The sequence below is a fragment of the Leptodactylus fuscus genome, chromosome 7, assembly GCF_031893055.1.
Source record: "Leptodactylus fuscus isolate aLepFus1 chromosome 7, aLepFus1.hap2, whole genome shotgun sequence".
Lineage (NCBI taxonomy): Eukaryota > Metazoa > Chordata > Amphibia > Anura > Leptodactylidae > Leptodactylus > Leptodactylus fuscus.
In genome coordinates, this window is record NC_134271.1 from 62,320,611 (window position 1) to 62,340,332 (window position 19,722).

Consider the following 19,722-nt stretch of genomic DNA (forward strand, 5'->3'; position numbering starts at 1 on the left):
TTTTTTCTATCATTTCTGAGTTGTCTTGCTCTACCAGATATGGGTAGACAACCACCAATGGCAGCCATCACTGCAGGAATTGTAACAGACCCTAAATGCTGTCCATCCTCATGTCCTCTCTTCTACTCCTCTGGCTGTGTAGGTGGCTGCAGTTCTTAGGCAATAGGTTCATGTACACTTCCTAAATTATGTGATTTTTTTTAAGGGATTCTATCATTGGAGTCCCGTTTTTAGCTAAACCCATGTAGGTATGCCCTTAAGAAAGGCTATTCTTCTCCTACCTTTAGAAGTCTTCTCCATACCGCCATTCGGTATATATCCCGTTTTTAGCTAAAACCCATGTCGGAATAGTCTTAAAGGGATGCAATTTTTCTTCCTAACACGTAGGAATGCCTATTCTTCCCCTACCTTTAGATGTCTTCTCCGCACCGCTGTTCGGTATATATTCCCAGTTTCTTCATTATGGTTATGAGTTTTCTCGCAGCGGGGGAGGTCCCCAGCGCTGAAACAGCACTGGGAGTGTCCCCTGTGCTGTGAGAAAACTCTCCAGCGCCACCGTCTTCTTGTTCCCCATCTCTTCTCTCCTATTCCACCAAAAGAAAATGGCTGACTGCGCATGTCTGTCGGCCATTTTCCTATGGCCTCTCCCATTCAGCCACAGGAAAATGGCCGATGGACATGCGCAGTGGATGAAGTCGGCCATTTTCCTGTGGCCAAACAGAAGAGAAGAGGCAGAGGTGGGGAACAAGAAGAAGGTGGCGCTGGAGAGTTTTCTCGCAGCAGAAGGGATACCCCTAGTGCTGTTTCAGCGCTGGGGACCACCCCCAGTGCTGCGAAAAAAATCATTACCATAAGGAAGAAACCGGGAATGCATACCGAACAGCAGCCCAGAGAAAACATCTAAAGGTAGGAGAAGAATAACCTTTCTTAAGGCTATTCCTACGATTTAGGAAGAAAAAATAGCATTTTAATGATTGAATCCCTTTAAAGCTATTCCGACGTGGGTTTAGCTAAAAACGGGATTCTAATGATAGAATTCCCTTAAACATATATATGTGATTATGGCCAGAAAGTAATACCATATCTGAAACTACAATCTTTGGGTCCTCCGCAGGTAAGGCAGTGTTCATCAAACATACCAGATAAAAGTGCAGCATGCTGCGCTATTTTGTACAAATAAATGCCAGGCTCTCTGATGGAAGCCCCATCACTTGTATGAGTCTGTTATGCAACAGATCCAGTGCTTTAAGCATTTTTGGAGCAGAACAATGGACATTCGTACTCGCCTATATGTGAACACTGCCTTACTTCATCTGTTTTCTTCTCTATTTCTAAATCTTCACTCCTTGTGCATGTCCTTATTCTCAGATCTGATTCTCCTGTCACATCTTATAGTAATGAATGGGTTAGTGAAACTTCTGTTACAAGTGAATGAAGTTTGAAGGGAGGAGTCCACATGTCAAACAATGAGGGGAGGGGGGTAAAAAAAACATAGTCACATAAAAAGAGGCGGGAAGACAATTAATATTTATAGCAGCAAGTTATTAACAACTCCTACAATTTATCCCATTGAATGAAGTGCTCCTGAGCATTGTCATAATTGGCAGTGTTACTCTGGAGTATGGAATTGGTCCAGTGTGACTCTGCGCTCTTGTACGTTGTACTCAGCGCTCTCTTCACTGGATTAGTCATTCACAAATTAATCAGAAACAAGGTGAAGATAGAAAATGCTGCTGTGTCTTGTCTGCTGTCCCTGCTCTTACTGGAGATCATCTGCTGCTCTGTCCTGTGCGGCTGCCTGGGGCTCACCCTCTTCATTGTGGCATGTGCCCTCTATTACATCTCAATACCTGTCCGCAGGATGATGACAACTCAGGACAAAGCAGTGCTCATCACAGGTAAGAGGGCTCCAACATACAAGCCGAAAACTTATTACTTCCTATGCTTTTCACAAATTGCAAGATTTTCAATTGATTTTAGTAAACCCAGATATATCAGAGAATTGTATAAATATTAAATGAGTTTGTGGGATGTAAGCTAACACATTAGGGGCTGCGTAGATAATATAATAAGAAGCATCTTAAATAGTTGATATAACTTATAGTGAGCTGACGCTGGAAGGTTTGAGAATTGCATAGATAACAAATGATAATGAACCCTTTACTGACTTGTAATACATTCATTTTATTAATGGCAATAATTCTAGGTCGTGGTCATCTGTATAAACAGCAATTGCCTGTGGTGACCGTAGTATAGGTTATAGCAAATGTACAAAGAAATATTAGGACATGATGTAAATAGGAATACCTTTAGGTGATCCTTCACTGAAAGCTTAAGAAAAGGCATAAAACGGCAATTACCTTTCATGAACCTAAATGCTACAAAAAGAATTTCAACAGATCTGTACGTACATTATATTATATTATTGTATATATTATTATTGTATCTACTTCACAAGGGGGCAGGAGACACTGTCTGTTTAAAAATCTCCACAGAAATTCCTCTAGGCTGGGGCCCCACGTGGTATAAACGCCACAAAAAAAAAAACGTAGCATTTTCAAGTCACGGCATAGAGGAATCCCATCCACACATTGTGGGACAATGTGCGTTGCTGTTTTGGAAATCTAATCTGACTACCATTTTTACTCACCTGCAAAATCCAAATGGCAAAAAGCATTCTGAAGTTTCATAAACTTAAAGTATACCTAAACTTTCAAACAACTTTTGATTTTCTGCCATCATTTGTGTCAGTCATTAAGGATAAAGCCCCACGTAGCTAGCTGGCTGCAGCCAAAAAGAACGCATCGTGGTTTATTCCCCAGCGCTTTTCACAGAAGTCCGCAGAGTTTCTGCTTCAATTATTCCTATATAGAAACTGTCAGCATTTCCGTGGGTATAACTGACATGCTGCAATTTCTGTCTATCTATGTCTCTCGACCTACCTTGTAGTGGGTTATAGTTGGTGGGTTGCCCGGTCTCTGTTGCTCTAAGATTCAAGATTCAGTTACAAAATGTACTTCCCAAGAACAAGTCATTTGCAACTTCACTTCTCTCTAAAGATGCTCATGTAAATAAGGTCAGAATAACCTGATATTCCATTCTGCACTCATATTTTAGATGAAGCTTTTGAGATTGTAGATATTTTCTATACAGTTTCTCAACAACAGACATGCTGCCAATAAGGAAGCCTGAGTCAGCATTAAAGGGAGTCTGACAGGTCCAAAATGTGCCATGTAGTGTCCTTTGGTAGAAGCAGAAAAATACCTTTGTGGCTATGAACTGATGAAACAACGCAGCAATAATAATCTTTTATTGATATGTTAATCAATCTGCTAGTTCATTGGATGGGTGGGGGAGTCTTGATTTGCCTACAGAAAAGATTGAAGCAGACAGACGCTGCATATCTATATAAATATGATTATCTCTGCGCTTTTTCATCAGTTTGTGGCCGCACAGGTATAAGGTTTATATAGATTTATACTCCAATTAATGGCCCCTACATGGCACAGTTTTTGGATCATATGATATATATTACTTCTTTGACAACTACATTGCTCTCTAAATATCTCTATATAGTGACAACCACAATGTCCCCTCAACAGGGATCAACACAGTGACCATTATAATCTATATGACCTCCTCTATGACCTCCAGGGCAGACTCATTGTTGTATCAAAGACAAGTCTGTTCTGCTTTTTTTTATTCCATAAGAGCAGGAAACTTGTAATAACTATATTGGAAAACATATTACATAAGCGACTGTCCTAGATGTTAATTCTTTAGTATCCCTTAGTTACAGCATATGGATTCTAGTAACAATTTTCTCATGTCTGGAACCTTGAGGACATCTCATGAAGATATCTGAGCTTCTTGATGTCACAGCGTATAATTTACGCCAAGTCATGGATCTTCTCAGAAGTTCCCATTTTTGCATAGATATTTGCTGAGTAAATGAGGGTGGAGAAGTATGAGATGATAAAGGATTATCACAGGCTGGGGCCAAACATCTCATCATCTGGGACACTCTGACGTAGGAAGATAAGATGACTTATCTGTCGTATTGAGAGTTTTATGAGTTTACGCTTTAGAGTTCACAATTTCAATGCTAAGTTTGCCATTGTGTCTTACCTCTGTCCCTTACTTAGTAGAGAACAGTTCGAAGTAACATTGGGTAAGGTGCTCGTGGGAGACCAAAGGAAATTGATCGCTGGTTCCCCCATAGATGAGGAGGGAAGAGGACCAAGTCTCCCTAAGGTCTAGTTCACACTGAGTTTTTTGAAGGCAGATTTTGATGTGGAATCTCATTAAAGAAATATGTTTCCTTCTCCATTTACCAGTTTTTTATATAGACGTCTATGGAGAGGAGGGATAAGAGGAGACTGTTGCAAAAGACACCCAGCTACCTACAGCTGGTAAGCTGTGATACACTCTCTGGTGCTCTCTTTCCATTCTGACTACTTCTTTATTCAGGACAGGGAACAAAATTCCCCCATTTTCCTGACCGGTGGGGATCTTAGCGGTTGGACCCCCACCAATCTATAAGTTATGCCATTTCCTATAGAAATAGAATAACTTCTTAAGTTAGGAATACCCTTTGAAACTTTTTCAGATATATATGCTTTTGGTAAATCTGCATGATAGAAAATATGGCAACCATTATAGCTTCCATGCTGTTTGACAGCTATACATTCATTTGCAATATAATGGCCTATAATGTTAGCCATATTTGTTGTCACCCAGGTATTTCAGAAACAGACATATGGCAAAATAAAATAATACTTTACCCAGCATATGAATGTGTTGAATAGTTCTATTTTATTAATAGTCGTAAGTCAAAATCTGTCAATATTTTTCATATACATGATTCACAGCCCAGCAGTTTTCCTGCATTTGAGGGTAATCTCGTATTTGTATGAATCAGAACCTAGAGCTATGATTTGCATTGCACCTCATAAATAAGTGTTGCCAGGGGAGCTGTCTGCGAGTTATACGTTCCACGTGTGCTGATCTCCAGTTATTTGATTAACAGTAGAAGGGATTACTGGAGTGTCAGCGTTAAATTACACCGCTTAACTGAACATGGCTTATATCATGGGTGCCAGATGACTCGTGGTGCCGAACTTAACCCTTGGGATGCTCTAGGGACTTCTCTGTCATTTCTTTAGAATATTTTACATGAGATGTTTGCTTTCTGGTGGTTTGAACATGAATACTAGAAAGGATGTTACTGTTGATCAGTTTGGCCATGTGTAGCACCATCTCAGCTCTGTGCTGTGAAATATGAACATCATTGAAAGAAAGGAAGAGCTATTATGAAATCAACCAGTAACGTTTCCAATGCTCAGTAAGCCTAAAATTAGTGCCAAGATGGTAGGCGAAATGTCGCTCTATTTGGCACTTTGTTTGCAGGGATCACCTCTCCTTCAGATTGTTTACTAAGGCCTCCTTCACAAGTCCATAGTGGTTTTTGTGGTCCGCAAATTATGATCTGTAATCCACAAAAAAGTATGTCATCCGCTGTCATGACATAAGGGAATTACTAGAAGAGCAATTCCTCAGTAGCTACTGGTGAACCCTGAAAGGAAGGAAAGGATAATACAGTCAATACCATCTCCTATCCCTGTCTGCTTGCATCACTGCCCTAGGTGGCAGAGGGCAACTGGGCGACACTCTCTTCTTATGATATAGGTGATACCACAGAAAAAAGACAAGACAAACAACAAATGGGAGGTCAGCTAGCCAAGGGGTTGAAACTAGTCTAGCAGCACAGTACAGAATCCCAATTCAAGAGTGTAGTCACAAGAAAAGCCAGAGGTCAGAAATGTAACTATAAACAGTAACAGTATAGAGCCGGCATGCACAGAAAGGTAAATAGCAAGCACTAAGGTGAGGGTGGGAAAACAATATGTAGGAAGAAAGAACCCGCCCCAGACTTGATTAGAAGATAGGGTGTCAATCACACAAGTAAGGCTGCTATTTGAGAAGCAGAGGGAAATAAAAGTGATGGGTGTGGTGGAAAATCAATTACAGAGGTGAGGGAATAGAACAGTATTCAGACAGTACAACAAAAACCTAAAACAAGGAATCATAGCCGGACATGCCTCCTGCGCCGTAGCATGCGGTCAAAGGATAGCGACTAAGTCCAAATGGACAAGGGTGCTACAGTACCCCCCTTTCCTTTTACGAGGGGCCTCTGTACCTTCAGCAGATATCCCAGGTTTCAAGGGGTTCTGACGATTAAACAGGATCATGAAATGTGGGGCATTAAGGTCCTTGCTAGAAACCCACGTCTGCTCCTCTGGGCTGTAACCCTACCAATGTGCGAGAAACTGGACAGAATTCTGGCTCTGCCTCGCTTGTGACACAGGTGATTGCTGGGAGCTAGCACTAAGTAAACAGGAGACACGTTGTTTGGTCTCCATAGGAACTCTGACAACTGCCCGGCCCATAGGAGGTGTTTAGCGGTGATGCACAAGGTGTGGGAGGTTTTTCCTTCCACCTCCTACTGTGTGCTTATTGGATGTACGGGCATACACCACGCTCTATGGGCGGGATGAACCGCTGTATATAGAAGCAGAGCAGGAGACACCAGCGCCACTGCCTATGTGACTCTCAGACTGACAATTTTCCCCTGATGACCGAGCAACGCTGGTGAAACGCATAGGGTGGTTTTTAACTTTATTGAGGGACAGACAGGTTGGGCTCCCAGAATAGGTGTCAGCTTTAACTTCAGCCATTTTGGAGATCTTTTGAGCATACGGACCATTATTCCTTGTCTCCTTTAGGGTGTTTTGGGGGATTACTGACAGAGTGAATCTGAACTCATAACCCTGACATAACCAGGAGTGTGTGCACTAAGCACTCCAGTATATGCATGAGCTACTCATATGACAATCTTAATGGGTGCGGTGCATGCATGTATTTCAGTGTGAAGTCAGATCTCCATTAAAAACACTCTGGTATATGCATGAGCTACTCATATGACAATCTTAATGGGTGTGGTGCATGCTTGTATTGTGGTGTGAATTTAGATCTCCAATATAAACACTGGTATATGCATGAGCTACTCATATGACTTAATGAGAGCGGTGCATGCTTGTATTTCAGTGTGAATTCAGATCTCTGATATAAACACTCTGGTATATGCATGAGCTACTCATTTGATTATTTTAATGGTAGAAGTGCGGGCTTGTATTTTGGTGTGTATTCAGATCCCCAATATTAACACTCTGGTATATGCATAAGCTACCCATATGATTATCCTTATGGTAGTGGTGCATGCTGGTATTTTGGTGTGAATTCGGATCCACAATATATATATTCTGCCCCCCCCCCATCCCCCATTTTTATGGAGGATAGACAAGGGATTAGAGGCACCTGGGCTGGGACATTCTGTTGCAGGTGTTTCCTATGATCCTTCCCTCCGTCCACTTGTTGTGTATATATCACCCCCAGAGATTTAACATACGGATATAGTCTTGCTTTGTGCTCTGTTGGTCCACAAATTGTGGATCATATTGGACCTATAAGCAAACTGAGGATAATTTTGAATGGGAATAGTGTGAAGGATACATAGAACCGCATACCACATATGGTCTGAGTCCCTCAATAACACTGTCACTTGGTAGCACTAGGGTGTGTATGTGTATTCTGTCTTTATTTTAGCAGTGTTAATAAAAGTGAAGTTTTATTTATTTATTTGATTATTATGATATATCCTTGACCCTATCATTTTTTCTCTGCTCCTTGTATAAACCCTCATAGAGGCAAAGGCAGGAGTTGACCCCCTGTAAGCTATCTGGTCTACATTACAGTTGACATCCTTAGGGGTATCCTTAGGGTCACCACAAAATTAAAATGTGTGAAGAATAGTGCCAATTGGGCCTGCCTGGGAGACAGTTGCTTAGCGCTGTCCAGATAGACAAGGTTATTATGATTGGTAAATACAGTGATCTGGTGTTTGGCCCCTTGAGGAAATGACTCCACTTCTTGATCGCCCATTTAATGGCTAAGAGTTCCCAATTACTAATATCGTAGTTGCGCAGTGCAAGGGAGAATTCGAGAAGAAGGCCACTGGTTGCAAACATATAAAGGTTTCAGAGCCCTGGGACAACACTACAACAACCCCCACTTCAGAGGCATTAACCTCCATAATGAATGGGCAATCTAACTTTAAGTGGCTCTATAACAGGAGACAGAACAAAACATTCCTTAAGTCGCACGAATGCCTTTTTCAGCCTCAGGAGTCCAATTGGTCAGATCGGCCTTAAGGTTGGATGGGCTTTCCCAGTTATTAATAGCCATGATTTTGAGTGGATCCATAGAAAAAGAGTCGGGAATAATGACGTAACCGAGGAAGGTGACCCTTTGGATTCCAAAAAGGCACTTGGAACAGTTTTGAGGCAAAAGTAGCAAAACATTCCTAACATGCTCAATGTGCATGGCCACATCAGGAGACAAAAACAGAATGTCATTCAGATAGACAACCACATAACAGCCAAGCAAGTCTATAAAGATATCATTAACAAAATGTTGAAAAACTGCGGGTGCTTTACATAACCAAAAGGCCAAATATTCAGAGTGACCTTCCAGAGTGTTAAAGACCATCTTCCATTTGTCTCTTTCTTTGAATAGGATCAGATTGTCAAGCAAATTGTCATGCAGAAGTCAATTTTAGAAAACCAGCAGGTATCCATAATCTGATTAAAAAGGTTAGGGATCAGATGAAGAGGATACTGATTTTTGACCGTAATTTTATTTAATGTAATATAATTTTATTATATTTTATTTAATAGTCAATGCATGGTCGCAATCCGACATCTTTTTTAACAAAAAAGAACCCAGCCCCCACGGGAGAATTAGATGGAAGACTATCCAGAATGTATTCCTGCATAGCCTCACATTTTGGAACAGAAATATTGAACATCCTTCCCTTAGGGTATTAAGACGGAGTTCAATTGCAAAATCGTAGGGTCTATGCGGGGGCAAATCCTCAGCAGATTTTGGATCAAATACATTGTCAAAATCAAACAAAAATTCAGGTAAAACCATTTCCTTATGGAGACAATTGGAATTATGCAAAGCTATACAATGGGAAGTGCAATGATTCCTCCATCTCACTAACTCTTTTTTGGACCAATCAAAACTATGATTATAGAGGTCTAACCATGGAAGCCTTAGAATGATGTCGGAAGAAATCACAACGCGGACACGCTGCGATTTGTAAAGCCGTTGCGGCTTTGCAATTCGCAGCATGTCAATTATATCTACGGAAACACCGGCGGCTTTCCCGTAGATGTAATGTAATGAGAAAGTCTGCAGAGGAAAACTCTGTGAACTTTCTCTTAAAAGCGCTGTGGAAAGAACCACAATGCGATCACGCAGCGGTTCTTTCCGCAGCGCTTTATCACTGTGTCTACCGCCCGTGGGGCCTTAGCCTAAGGGGGTCTTAAATCGGAATTTACCCCTGGCCGGTGGGATAAAATCTGCTCCAGTAACCAACAAAGGAGTATCTAGTGGTGCAAGTTCAATTCGTAAAGCATAAACAAATGAAAATTTAACAAAGTTAGTAGCTGTCAAATGCTTATATTTACTTAAGATTTTCTTGAGGCGTGTAGTGCCCTTTAAGGGTTTAAAGAAATAGTAACAATTGTGGGCATGAGGAGAGATTATGTCCTGTTAGGAGCAGAGCACAAAATATATTTTTGCAGGCCATGTTTAGATGCCTCAGCAATCCTGCCGTACCTTATTCTCCTTGCCACAGGCCGTCAGTGACTCCCAAATACAGAGATTGTCCATAAATCCAAGACAAAGTCTATAAAAACCAATGTTCCCATACGCCATAACTAAAGGAAATTGTATTTCTCTTTAATGTACTTTTGAAAGTTTCTACAGCTAAACCATTACAGGAAATTGTCCTTTGCTATTTGAATATGTTAGTCCTTTGCTATAACACTTCCTCGGCCGCCCTGACGCATTTAATGATCTATTATTTAAAAAGACATTTACAGTTTTTATATTAAAAAAAATAATAAATTACAGGCCAAAATTGTGACAAGATTGAGAAGTTTCTAGGTCAGGAGATTACTAACAGCGAGGAGTGACCTTCACTATCATAAAAATGTTCTAAATTTCTTGAACACTTGAGGCAATGTACCCCTTAATCTTCATATAATGAGGAGTATATAGCATAAGACAACTAGTCTGGTGATGCCAGTAAATATGTAGGCAAGATACTATTAAGGGGTTAATGTCCACCCATTTGATGGAAGCCTCATTGGTTTTCTCCTAGTTGACCCCAAAAGACATTTGACTAGAAAATATTTTGTGTAAATGTATTCTTAGAAAAATATGACTAAGGTGACATACGCATGACTATGTGCGTGTCATCGGACCATGATTGAACAGCACTGGCGTCACGTGGATGACATCTGTGTCCCATCCATGCCTCCATGGCTTCATTCATTGAGGTCAATGAGCATAGACCACAAAACGGACAGGAATAGGACCTGTCCTGAGTTTTGCTCCCGGCCCCATACAACAGGTCGTAAGGGGAGGGAGGGAGAAGGGGGTAAGCTGTGACATCATCTATTGTCATCAATAGATGCAATGATGGGTGCTATATGATGTTATCTTTTAGTGTTACCTTCTATTGTAATTCTGATTTATCTGTGATGTGAATGAGGTGACTACTGTAACTTCTATGGAATTGGCAAGTGACAGGCTATTATTAGGCTTAGTGGCCTGAGTGAAAATCGCAGTGTTTAGTACTTTTTAAAAATATAGATAAATGGCATGGAATTAAAAATAATAATCATCAAAATTCTTCGAAAATATTTTCAAATAAAAAAAAAAGGTAATTTTCTGTTGACACATTCCCTTTAAGGCACCGTGGTATACTTTATATGTATGTATGGTTTGCCTTACATAAAGAAATTATGATATTGAAATACATCATTATATTGCAGGGGTCCGGCAGTGAGTGAAAGCTAGGTTCTTGCTGGCCCTTTAATGGAATGGAAGCCATTGTTCATTTGTCTGTTTTAGGGGGTGGGGCATTGCTCTATACATAAAGAGAGAGCTGTCCTGTTTGAGAGACAAGTCTATCTCATATGAGTGTATTAAACTATGTGGTTGAGTGCATCTCATCCCATATGTTAGACACATAGTAGGACTATAAATAAGACTCAGTCCCATCTGGACAACTTAGACATTTGTGACCTGCGTGATAGTTTAATTTGATAGAGAATGTCTTTAAAGCTGTCTGGTCACTGGGTCCATTAATCTTTACATAAATCATTTCTATTTTATTTACCACCAGAGACCACAGCTCGAAGAGATTTACAAACCATTTGCTCTTTGAAGATTGAAAAAGTCTTATAGGGTTTTCCAGCCAATAAACGTTACATTCCAAAAGTGTAAAAATAAAAATAAAAGAAAGGTCGGTATCTTTGCTAAAGAAAAAAAATTGTTAGTAATTTATGAAATTTAAATCTCAAAGGAGAACTTTTTTTTTTTGGATTGCAGTTTAACTTCAATGGGAATGAACTGCAATACCAGGCACAACCAGTGGACAGATGTGGCGCTGTCATTTTATACATGGTATCTAATCAGCAAACAGTATGCTATAGAGTTGAATGAGCTGAGCAGAGTGATTCAAGTAAATCCGTTTTTTTCTGTGCTTAGGAGTCATATGGGTGGTCTTATATGTGATTGACCTCCTTCCATGTATGACTGTTTATACAGAGATAACTGTTAGCCAATGAATAGGACTGTACGTATCCATTATGATACAAATATGCAGTGAGAAGAACAGGGATGACGGACGCCAGTATTTTCAGGATCAATGGGATCCTAGAAAACCACTCTAAAATTCTATTCCGCCACTACTTTGACCTGCAGATATCTAAGTACTAGGTGAATATACAAGGGCTGTTGCAGGAAAAGTTTAGGGTGATTCAGTATGGCTTACATCCCGTCTCCTGTAGTGGCTGTCACCCAGATTCCCGGCATATGTAGCCAAGAACAAAGAACCACCCTTATTCTAAGAATTCTCAGGAACTTGATATTTGTGTCCTTTAAGGTCACTGTACATAAGTTTGAGCATACCTAATGGTATTGTCCCATGACTAAGGATATGTAGGATATGTAGTATCAGGAAAAAATAACTGGTTTTTAATTGTTATTATAAATAATGCCCCTGTTGTCTAGAGATTGTTGTTTCATACTTTTTATTGCACTCCCTGGTGTTCTTTTGATTCCTTCTCAGAACTGCAGTGGGCTTCACGGCAAGACATTTCCAAGTTATAGTTCTCAACAGCTATGGGAGCAGAAAATAAGATAAAAGCCAGAAAAGAAAAGCATATTGCTGAGGACAAGTTGAGGTCATCATCACCGACAATACTAGGCCATTAACGTCTATGGTGATCACTAGCACAAGTCAAGAAATGATCAAAAGTAGGGAGAACAGGCAGGGCAGAAGGAGTTAAAGGAGTTGTCTGATAAATAAATATTAGAGATGAGCGCACACAATGTTCGATCGAATAGATATTCGATCGAGTATCAGGCTGTTCGAGGTATTTGATTCCAATCGAATACCAAGAGGAAAACGCACCAAAAATTCGATTCCCCTCCCACCTTCCCTGTCGCTTTTTTTGCACCAATAACGGCACAGGGGAGGTGGGACAGGAACTACGACAACAGAGGCATCGAAAAAAAATCGGAAAAAGTAATTGGCTGGCTAAATCAGGTGACCTCCAATTTATACGAATGGTGGATTTAACATTCGGTTAATTTGAGACTGTGAACTATGTGACTGTGAGACCGGGATAGATGTACAGGCAGGTTTAGCTAGGGATTACCTTTATTTAGGTGGAAATGTTACTCACACAGCTCTTTGGGGCGCTATCTGGTCGGGATCCCTGTCAGCTTGCAATATGCGTGAGATGACTTTTTCCCATAGGAATACATTGACCAGCGTTGTTTGGCCGAATGCCATACAGAGTACAGCATTTGGCCAATCAACGCTGGTTCTGCCGGAGGCTCATCTGTGAGGAGACAGAGTCTAAGATCGGACCAGAATGGAGACTGCTGTGGACCGATCTTAGACTCCGCCGTCTCCGGCAGAACCAGCGTTGATTGGCCGAATACTGTACTCTGTATGGCATTTGGCCAATCAACGCTGGTCAATGCATTCCTATGCCGAGCTGTACCAGTGCTGGCCGTGCACTCAGCTTGGCTATGCTGGAGATGCAGCCGAGTTGAGCGCACGGCCATAACTGCTACACCGGAGATCTGCTGCCACATCGGAGAGCCGCTGAACCCTGCTGCACACTCAGCTCTGCTGCATCAGAGTCGGCCCAATAATCTTCAGAACAAAGTTTATGAGGGTCAGGTTACTGATCTCTATGAATCTCTGATGCAGCAAAGCTGAGTGTGCAGCAGGGTTCACATCTCCGGTGTCGCAGTGCTGGCCGTGCGCTCAGCTCGGCTGCATCTCCGGTGTAGCGAAGATGAGCGCACGGCCAGCACTGCTACATCTCGGCATAGAAATGCATTGACCAGCGTTGATTGGCTGAATGCCATACAGAGTACAGCATTTGGCCAATCAATGCTGGTTCTGCCGGAGGAGGCGGAGTGCAATATCGATCCACAGCAGTCTCCATTCTGATCCGATGTTAGACTCCGCCTCCTCACAGAGGAGCCTCCAGCAGAACCAGCGTTGATTGGCCCAATGCTGTACTCTGTATGGCATTCAGCCAATTAACGCTGGTCAATGCATTCCTATGGGAAAAAGTCAGCTTCCGCATATCGCAAGCTGACAGGGATTCTGACGTAATACAGTGACTTAGGCATGTTAGATGCCCCCAAGCATGCTTCCCCTGCTGTCTCAGTTGAATTCCAGGGTGTTGGCATCATTTCCTGGGGTGTCATAGTGGACTTGGTGACTCTCCTGAGTCGAAGAGTGGGATCCCCTGAAACAAGCATTTTTTCCCCATAGACTATAATGGGGTTCGATATTCGTTCGAATAGTCGAATATTGAGGGGCTATTCTAAACGAATATCGAATATTTTACTGTTTGCTCATCTCTGATAAATATTAATAAATCCTATATCAGAAATCCCCTATGAGGATAAATGGGTCCCATACACTGTGTAGAGCATTATCAACCTTTCCTTATCAGAAAGTCAGGAATGTTGTGTAAAGAGCAATTCTAATCTTAATCATGTAGAGTTGTTGATAGTACATAGTAATACAATTAACACCGGTAGTACAATGCTTGTGAAAGATGCCAGTTTATAATACGTGCTGTTCACAAGACAGCGGCGCTAAGGATGATTAACAAACTCATACACCATCTAAATCTTTGGTTTTAGAACAGCTGACATGTGTTAGCTGTCTCTGTAAATTCGCTAATTGTTAAGAAAAATCCCAACATGTTCTTATGGCACCATGCATTTAAAGGGAAAACAAACTGGGTACTGTGTTACCACACTGTAAAATGGACCCTTAACCCCCTATACAGGGATCTCTTCTTCGCTGCAGGGACCACCATGTCTCAATCTCAAGATCTGTCTCAAGTTCAGAGTCGAATGATCAAGAGACACTGAGACACAGAGACACTGAGACATGGCATCAAATGGAAAAACGAAGAAGTGGTCATTAGGCAAGCTGAAGTTGGGGCCAGGTGGAGTTCTTTCTAATGATACAAAAGCTAGAGGTTAGGGCAGGCAGAACAAGTTCAATGGTGGATAAATGGAAAGAAGTAATAAAACTATCAGGCAGTCAAACAAATGAAAATCTTCAGGAGGACTAGGGACTTTATAGCCCAGGGATCCTCCAATTGGGGTAGGTGCCTTAATCCAAAGGTACAAAGCATTGTCCAGAGGCAGAATACTGGGTGCACACTGATTCTTTAAGGCAGTGTGTGCATGCACACTATGAATATGAGCAGAGGCTTTTAGGCAGGATGTGATGGCCGCCATTAAAAAGAGCAGCACGGCGGGCAGAGCAGGGATGCCAGCAGTGGCGTAACTACCGGGGTAGCAGGGGTAGCGGCTGCCACGGGGCCTGCGATATTAGGGACGTTTTTTTCTTCTTAATAGGCCTTTACCGGGATCGGTAAGTGATGCCACGGGCCCCACAAACATTATTATTATTCTCAGGGGTTTTTTCAGACCCCGAGTATAATGATCGGAGGTCCAGGGGAGGTAAGGTAACATAAAAAACCGTGTTACTTACCTCTCCGGGCAGGTTCGGGCCTACTTCTGTGATTCTCCCTGACGTCACATGACCAGGGCCTGTGTCCCAGGTCATGTGACATCCTGGGAAGATGGCTGACACCACTGAGGACTGCAGCGAAGGTGGAGATAGGTGAGTAACAGTGTTTTTTATGTTAAGCAGGTTGCAAATGCTACAAAATCCCTCCCCTTGAGCCATGTTTTCTTGGGTCCAGAAATAAGGTAGATGGTTCTCTCCTCAGGACCAGTCCACTAGATAGAGATTTTAATACTGATCTTCTTGGTGTCCAGAATCTCCTTGACCTCAAACTCATTCTCAGGATCAGAGCAGGAACAGAGATGAGAGTTAGGAATTCACAAAGACAGGGGTAGCTTGTAACCGACCAGCTTTATCTGCCTCGGCACCTCTAAAAAAGACCCAAGAAGTAGAGAGCAAAGTTGTATTGCCCCACTCATAAGGCGGAATCTATAGTTGATTTTTGGGCAGATTCCTCCCCAAAGTCAGCAGTGGATTCGCAATTGCAAGTTCCGTGCAGTAAAAGCACACGAACCCCATAGACTATAATGGGGTCCGAGTGCTTGCCACACGCTGCCTGCACGAATCATGCGGACAGGAAAGTAGATTGTGAACTACTTTCCTGTCCGCATGATCTCTGCGGAAAGCTGGTGGCACACTGCTTGCAGTTGCGTTTGGTATTCCGTTCGAGCAGTGGCGTAACTAAGAATGGCGGGGCCCCGTGGCGAACTTTTGACATGCCCCCGACCGACACCGAAAACCTCGACTGACCCCCTCCTACGCATTCCTGCACGCTCTATTATGCCCCGTAGTGGCTCCTGCACACAGTATTATACTCCATAGTGGCCCCTGCACACAAAATTATGTCCCTTAGTGGCCCCTGCACACAGTATTATGTCCCTTAGTGGCCCCTGCACACACTATTATGTCCCTCAGACCCCAGAGTATAATAATCAGAGACCCAGGGGTAGAAAAACAAAAAACCTCTGTTACTCTCCTATCTCCCGGCTCCGGGGTCCCAAAAGACCCCCAAGTATAATGATAGCAGCGGTAGCGGCTGTCACCGGACCCCTAATGTCCCGGGCCCTGTGGCAGCTGCCTCTGCTGCTATGGTGGTAGTTACGCCACTGCATTCGAGGAGTCCTCATGCGGACTTCCCCGGATGGAATCCAAACGCAGATGTGAACGAGACCTTAAAGAGGATTTGGTCTCCTGCCAGATTTGAAGAAACTCCCTGTAGGTAAAGTTAGGTGTTAGGACTTTGAAGGCAGCAGTTACAGGAAAAGGAGCTTGATGATTCTGTCTTTAAACAATGTAAAAAGAAGGGGCTCCACTAAAATTACTTGTAAGAGAATTTAGCCCAAGTAAGATGACTGACCAAAACATCATGACATTAGGAGACAAAATGACATAATAATTTTCTCAAGTTTGGTTTAGAAGCGCCACTTGTCCATTACACAAGGGGTTATAAGTAAAAGACAAATCCAAATTTTAATTCAGTAAAATGCACAAAGATCTCCAGATCCTCTACTCACAGTACTTATCCATAGACGAGTATCATCAGGAAGGGAGGGGGCGTTCCTCCCCGATCACACAGTACAGTGCTACACACTATTGGCGCTGCTGTGAACAAGGATGTTCCTGACAGACGGCACCGCTAGCTCTTCACCCGGGGCACAGATCAGGAAAGCCAACAGTGCGCTGAATTCAGCGCACTGTCGGCTTTCCAGCGGTATATAAATCCATGAAAGGTCCTATTTAATGGGATTATATATGCCATCCAAAAAAATGTTCTACTGCTGTACAAATCGCAGAGCATAGTTATTTTAGACACTGGGATGACCATTGATCTTGGAGTTGTGGGCAGCATTTGTCTTCTCTTAGGGTCCATTCACACGGAGGAAAATGGTGAGGAACTTGGTGTGGAATTTCAGCGCTGAAAAAAAAGCCTCCCATTGACTTCAGGTTGCTAGCAGAAAAAGGAACCCATTGAAGTCAATTGGAGGCTTTTTTTTCAGCGCTGAAATTCCACACCAAATTCCTCCCCATTTTCTTCTTTGTGAATGGACTCGTAAGAAAAAGGTTCTTTTTAAAAGTCTTAGCAATAGGAACAAGGGTCTTGTCAAGAGGAATATCTGTTACCTGTATTGGTGCCAAGGTGACAATCCTGAAGAACCGATCATGTGTTACAGGCAGCTCCGCAACTTGGTTGGTAGTATCAAATGAACAGAAAGGGCATGTGCTTTAACATTTTTTTCAGAAGGCTAGAAATGGAGAAGTAAATTAAAGTCCAGTGACCATCTAACTGTGCAAGGGTTCAGATGTTCAGCTATTTGCATATACATCATGTTCTTGTGCTCAGTATAAATAGTGGCCGGGTGACTATCTCTCTCCACAAGTTACATCCATTGTTCAGCTGCCAACTTGGTGACCATTAAAGAGTTCACATTCTACAACTGGATAGCTCCTCTTGTTCCTGCAAGTCTTACCCCTTCAGATGGGCTATGAAAGAAGCAGGGCTAACAGTACAAAGGGGCAGGGCTAGCAGAAAGATGGCCATCAAGGAGGGTAGCCTGTCGTTGGAGGGGAAGGGACACATAATAGGAACATGATGTTCCTGTTAAAATTGTAAAACTGCCCCCTCAGATGGTTTGTCCTACCCCTATTTATTTGCTGTCTTATTTGTAGCATTCTATGTGATTGGCAGACAAGACATTATGCAGTCAAGGAAGTTCTGCCTTGTTCCTGTCATGTGTCAGGTGATGTCAAAATGTGGAATAGCTGCAAATTTTATTGTTTACGGTCACATTAATTGCTGCAGGATCGGGCCTATACAACGATTTTTTAAAAAAATTACCTTTAACGTCCTCAGGCACAAGTGATGTAATACACTTCTAAAAAGCCGACAATGGAATGAATTCAGCACATTATCGGCTTTCCCGTTCTGTGCCCCTGCTGAAGAGCTATCGGTGCCGTTACCGTATCTCTAATATGGAGAGTCCGGTCTCCTTGCAGGCATTATTTGCAATCTTGTCCTATGAATACCTGTTTGTCTCCACTCTGGTGCTGCCCCTTCCCCTGCTCACCTATATTTTCTGGTATGGATCATGCATGACTAGTTTGTGGTAGCTGCCAGGCTTCATTGACAGCTGGTAGCCTTCTTAAGACCTATCATAGTAAAACAACTATTGAGGCTTACTTGTGGAAGACCTCAATACTTCCATTGTGATTTTCCCATAGACTGTAATACTCTTGTATTGCAGTCCATGGTTTAAGACAGCAATTCCCAACAGGGGTGCCTATGAGCATAAAAATAAAAACAATTATTAAAAATTCTAATTAAAAAAATGGCTGCAGTAGGAAGGGGCCATCCAGCTTAATTGTTATCTTTATTCTGTGGATCAGGACCATACTAATGCTATACCAAATTTATACAACTTTTTTACCTCTTCTGTACAATGAAAGCACTTACAAATATTTTTCTCAGATATCTATCTCTTTATCAGGTGGGATAAATATTGTAATAGCTTTTACTTTAAAAAGATATTTTGATACATGTTATTATTAATTATTTTTATTTACCCATACACAGTATGTATATTTGGCTTTAATTTGTATTTCTCTTTCGGACCCTGCTTTCAAGGACTCAATCTCCTGGACATTTCCCAGGATCAGAAACATTCAGAGTTGGACCTCTTCTACATCAAGTCTCCATCCTCCCCAGAGAATCTTATTTCATGACCCTTTCCAGTGTCTTGTCCACACAGTACAATCCTCTTCAAGACTACAGTGCATGAGGCCACCAGAGCTTGAGGGTCCATTCTCATGGAGGAAAACGGTGAGGAATTTGGTGTGGAATTTCAGCGCTGACAGAAAAAGGAACCCATTGAAGTCAATGGGAGGCTTTTTTGTCAGCGCTGAAATTCCACACCAAACTCCTCACCATATTCCTCCGTGTGAATGGACCCTGAGGCCTGACTCATTGACATTAGGCATTGCCAAGGTTACTCAGGGTGCGAGTAACTCTTCTCCTGTGCTGTGTGAGTGGGGTGGGTTGGAGGACTGCTTGAAAAGTGGAATTTTTTGGGCTGTCACCAACTTGGGAGAGATTTGTACATCTTAAGAATTAAGTTTCCTACTTACCACTTACATGCAATGTAGGTTAAACAACTCAGGACACTTATGGGTAAGAGGTCAGGTCCTCCAGTGTCAGGCAGTACACCCCCCATCATGACTGCGGAAGTCACCATGGCCTGTGATCTTGCACATGGGGCCTAATCACAACTCTTACTGTCAAACTTCCATCTGTAATGTACCTTGTCACTGAAGAACTGAAATATCAAACACCATATTTTGTTTTCCTTTGGTATCAGGAAGAAAACCATAGTCTTGAAATGTCTTTGTGTTTGTTTATCTCCAAGTACACTGTATACCGTGCTCTGTAACATAGTGTTGCATTTCTGCTT

At 42.1% G+C, this 19,722-nt stretch overlaps 1 protein-coding gene across 2 annotated transcripts in view; it reads left to right on the plus strand.

Moving 5' to 3' along the window:
- The first annotated feature begins 1,542 nt into the window (after window positions 1-1,542).
- Window positions 1,543-19,722, plus strand: part of LOC142213628 (17-beta-hydroxysteroid dehydrogenase type 2-like) — a 62,767-nt gene continuing 44,587 nt past the window's right edge. For both annotated transcript variants that reach the window (XM_075282020.1, XM_075282021.1), the window contains exon 1: window positions 1,543-1,898. In XM_075282020.1, the coding sequence (XP_075138121.1) occupies window positions 1,622-1,898 (277 nt within the window). In that variant the 5' untranslated portion in view covers window positions 1,543-1,621. The remainder of the gene's footprint in view (window positions 1,899-19,722) is intronic.